The sequence below is a fragment of the Danio rerio genome, chromosome 2 (assembly GCF_049306965.1).
Source record: "Danio rerio strain Tuebingen ecotype United States chromosome 2, GRCz12tu, whole genome shotgun sequence".
In the NCBI taxonomy this organism is placed as follows: Eukaryota; Metazoa; Chordata; class Actinopteri; order Cypriniformes; family Danionidae; genus Danio; species Danio rerio.
The window spans coordinates 39,917,724-39,922,482 of record NC_133177.1 but is presented as its reverse complement, the minus strand read 5'-3'; the positions used below and the strand labels follow the sequence as shown (position 1 = coordinate 39,922,482).

Genomic DNA, 4,759 nt, shown 5'->3' with positions numbered 1-4,759 from the left:
GCTCACTTTATGGATTTATTTGGAATATATTTATTTATTCGGCGTTTTTGGTGAAAATGCTTTCAACGGAGGGTTCCGAATGTTTTATTTGGACCGACGTAAAATGGTGTTGTTTTAATTTTGGGGAGAAGCAGCTCTTTAAGGATAAGGATACTAGTGCAAGTCATACACATGTCTTAGTCATCCATTCCACATTATTCATTTCATCTTACTAAAATTGAAGCTGGATTCTCCTCAGACGTCTTCGCTGGAAATTTAAGGGAACATCATGGCATGAGTCAGTGCAGTAGCCTAGTCTAGTGGGAAATGAGAACACACCCGAAGTCAGACGTGGGGTCTGTCACGCGCTGAGGGGGCAGACTCTCTTGGCAACTGCCTGCAAAGGTAATAAAGACAAAGGCATGGTATGTAATCTCGGCGATGCTGTGCCCTGCAGGCAGCCTGGCCTTTCACACTCACCAAAGAAAAGGTCAGTGTGGTCAAAATGATCAAGCTATTTCTCTCTCTTTTTTGTATTTTGGTATTCTGAAAAACAACACGAGTGTGTGACTCATAATATCTGTGCATGTATTTATGTCAAGGCTATAAATGCATTGATTGTTCTATTGAAAGATATTATTAGGCCAGTGTTTTTTTTTTTTTTTTTTTTTGTGAATTCAGAATCAGTGAGAGAGACTGCCAACCAGTTTATAGTCTTGTTGTGATTTGTCTGCTCATAGATTCTTCTTCATCCCCTTGTGCAGAATAGTTATCAGCTGAGCTGTATGTATTTGAGAAACAGATAAGGAGCCTCTTACTTTTGTACACATTGTGCTGTGTCTAGGGCACATGATTTATGATGCAGAATTGCAGATGGGGGAAAAAAGACAGGTGTCAATATGTGAAGAGTGAGTGAGGTTTCTTTACCATGAATCATAAATGCCTGTTGTCCCTTAACACAATCATAATCCTTCTCTTCCTTATTGTGTGTTGAAATAACATGTGAAATGATAATACTTAGCTATTCCAACAAGGAAGCAAAAATATTTTTAACTAATTTGCTATTTTATGACCATCTGTGTGAAATGAACACATGCTAGTGCACGTGACAGCTTTTCTTTTGTAATCTGGCATTAAAAAACACAACAGGAAGTGCACTTTGAAATTAAGCATAACATTTATTTCATAACGAAAGGTAAACATGTGCAAATTCATAAATAAAACCAAATATATTACTCGTTTTAAAATGACAGTGTTATGCATAAATAAATTAAAGAAAAATTCAGTCTTTAAATAGCAGTCACTTTTTGAAAGCAGAGCTTCTCCGCTGTAGACCTACACTATTGTCAGGTCTGAGTCATGTGTTATTCATTCACATCCCACGTGGAGTGCAAAGCGTAGCCATACGCTGCTGTCTGGAAATATCCCCTGGATTCCTTGCTGCATCCTTTCAGAGCTACGACACAGTCCACCGACCACCCAGATGCTCCTTTGGTCTGTCCAGAGGAGCGATAACACCGATCATGCATTATGAGGAACGTGGACAAATGTCTCTTGTTTCCTCTGACACTTAGAATTCCATAAACATGGAGGCAGAAGCTCCAGAAAGGACTATTGGACAGTCCTCTTGAATTGATGAGCATGTCCTCACAGGTGAAGGACAACATCAATATTCCATTTCTCTTCAGCACATTTCAGTGCACGACACTTCAGCGCTCTTGCAGGGCAATAGAAGGCACCCACTGGTTCCTGCAGCGGCTTTCCTTGCAGTAACTTCCCACTTCCTTCAGCTTGAGATGCTCGGCTTGGGGGTTCTATGAGATGGAAAGTAATATGATTAGGATTTCATATCTTTTATAATAGCTTGTTTATTCATTTCCAGATTGACTTAATGGAGTGTATTGCGAAGGAGGTGCAAAGATGCTATTTTTCCTATGAATATTTTTCTAGCAAAAACACTTTGAGCAGAATCCATACTGTTAACAATTTCCTCTTGAATCTACAGTAACTCACTGCAAATCAGTTACAGCAAAAATACTGTATTTACATTTACAGCACCATCTATCTTGCTGTAGCCTACATGTATTTACAATATTGAATATCTTAATTGTAGAATATGGTCATTTTCACAACTTTTAAATACAGTAGTATATGGCATAACTGTCCTACAGTAAAATACAGTTAATATTAAGAGTTAAATATTCTATCATTTACAAAAAATGTTAAAAGTGCAATTGTGGGTGTTCTGATATGCTTCCCACAACAGTATAGGTGGAAAAACTAGTCGGACAAACGTTGGTGAAATGTTAAAACTGATATTATTCATTAGTTAATGCAGATATAGCCTATAACAACAAAAAATGTCCACTTAATAAGCGTAAATCGGCATTGCACCCCTTCACCCACGGTGATGCTACGTCGCATGCTGTGTTTATGTGCTAGCTAATAAGCGTAAGATACTTACAGTAACAAGTATGCAGTGAAGGTCTCTTGGTTCATTGGCGTTATTGTCAGTGGACAGAGGCTCTTCGAGAACCTGTGCCAGACGCCTCATGCCGGACACGCGCACAATGTTGATGTCGATGTCGCAGCAGAAGGCTTGGATGAGCGTGAAGTGGATCTGAAGCGCAACATCATTCTCGTCCTCCTCATCGGTGGCTAGAACGCACAGCACCACGCTGTCTGGATCCCTGAAGAAGTTGACAAACGCAGTTAATTCAATGCTCAGTTCGGTTTTTACAGCTTGGTCAAGTACAAAGCGCTGAATGTTATGTTTAAATGAATAAAATACTTACACATTCATGAGTTGTGCAGACTCGTAGACTCCAACTGTCAGACAGTTTTGTCGCTGTGCAGCCATCAGCAGCTCCTCCAGAGCTTCACTCACTGTCTCCATTCTTTACAAAAAACAAAATAATTATCAGTTTTAGTTTACGAACGCTTCAAATGAACATTTCGTTGAGCCTGAAATAATACAAAATCATCCACTTACTTTCTCTCAGTGCTGTTGCATCCAACAACTTCCTCCAGAGTCATGTTTATCCGTAAAGTGTTTATAATCCACAACTGGAAATTCCACCAAATAGTAGGTATAATTCCACAGAATAAGTCGATGTTGTGTGGCAGTAGTAATCCACAGAGGTTTCGTGTGGGTTTTCTCTCTCTCGTAGATACCTCTTGCAGCGACACTGTCTCGACTCGTGTTTGACTCGAGCTGTGGACGCCGGTGTTTTATAACAGGATCAGCGTAGTGGGCGTGGTTGAAACTGCAGCCGAGACGAAACCTCATGCCAAGCAGGTTTCTATGGATGGAGTCTCATGTTTTGTGTCAAAGACAGTTGTTTTCTGTTAGGAATGATCAAGGTGAGAATAGCCGCAGTGAAATCTTGCAATAATTTATTGTAAATAAAAACTCATGAATACTGAGAGGTGGCTGCTGAATGCTGATATATATATATATATATATATATATATATATATATATATATATATATATATATATATATATATATATATATATATATATATATATATATATATATATAAAATTATAGGCACTAGCTTTTTAATTAAAAAATATTGCAAACTATTATTTGAAAATAGGGCTAATATAATTTTAATGTACATTTTAAAATAATATAGAACATTGGCATCGTAATATTTGCGCATTCGTGGACTGCTGCATGCGCGTTTGCAGTGATGCTCTAAAATAAAAATAACAACATATATTAAATAAAAAATAAGAGAAAAAAGATTATAGCTGTGTAAATAAAAAATATAAAGGCCCATATTTTGCATTTTCATTCTAAAACAATGCTTTTGGAAAAAGTTTCAAATACATTAATTTGCACATAGAATAAAAGGTTATATATATTGTATTAGTATAAAATTATAATATAGCCTACTAATATGTAGGCCTAATAATAATAATAATATATTAGACGTCGTAATATTAACAAACATTCATGAACTGCTAAATGCAAATGGTTGCATTAAAAGCTGCAAAATAAATCAAATATGTAGGGCTATATTGATTATTGTAATAACTTAAAAAAAACTCAAATATTTAATCTTACTTTAATATTAAATATAAGTAATATTACTATAATAACCTACTGACTGAATTTGGAATATATTATGGCTTAATGCAAAAGTCAAGCAATTGTCATCATAACTATTTTGAAGATGCTTTATTATATGAGTCTTTCCTTAGTCCGGCGCTCCATCTGGCGGTGAGATCGGTGGAGATCCTTAGCTCAAGGTGCGGGACATGTGCGGGCATGTGGCCTCCTGTACTACCTCACAATTTAAGGTGATCACGAAGCTAATCATTCTCTGATTACATTAAAACTAATAACTAGTTTCGACAAAATCTAACGTCCGAAATTCCCTTGGTTTCGACGATTATGCTCAGCTATAGCCTAACATGACCTTACATTGTTCAGCTGTGATAATGTGTTACAGCAAAATAGAGATGAGCTGCAAATTGGGGGTTACCTGATTGTCAGAGAATCGTCGTTTTGCATGATTATCTGTTAAGGGAAGCTGTGATTACATCAGTTGAGCGAGATTATAGTTTAACAAAGTTTGTAGCACCATAGATCAACATTTGACAACGTGTTTATCATCTTAATCAATTTCAAGTATCATTAATACCCTGCTAGTTAATTAAACTCTTTAGCGTAAGATGATGATTTAGCATGACCACGAGGGGCGGTCATCTCTGAATTGAAATTTTATTTGACAGATTTTAGACAAGATAGACAAAAATCCCATACAT

General features: G+C 36.7%; 1 protein-coding gene across 1 annotated transcript; it reads right to left on the bottom strand.

The window, feature by feature from the left end:
• Positions 1–1,137: 1,137 nt before the first annotated feature.
• gadd45bb (growth arrest and DNA-damage-inducible, beta b) lies at positions 1,138–3,185 on the bottom strand. Its single transcript, NM_001012386.2, is given in 4 exon segments — positions 1,138–1,793; positions 2,444–2,669; positions 2,775–2,876; positions 2,972–3,185. Coding segments are annotated over 4 exon segments (477 nt in total). The 5' UTR covers positions 3,016–3,185; the 3' UTR covers positions 1,138–1,688.
• Between the last annotated feature and the right edge of the window lie 1,574 nt (positions 3,186–4,759).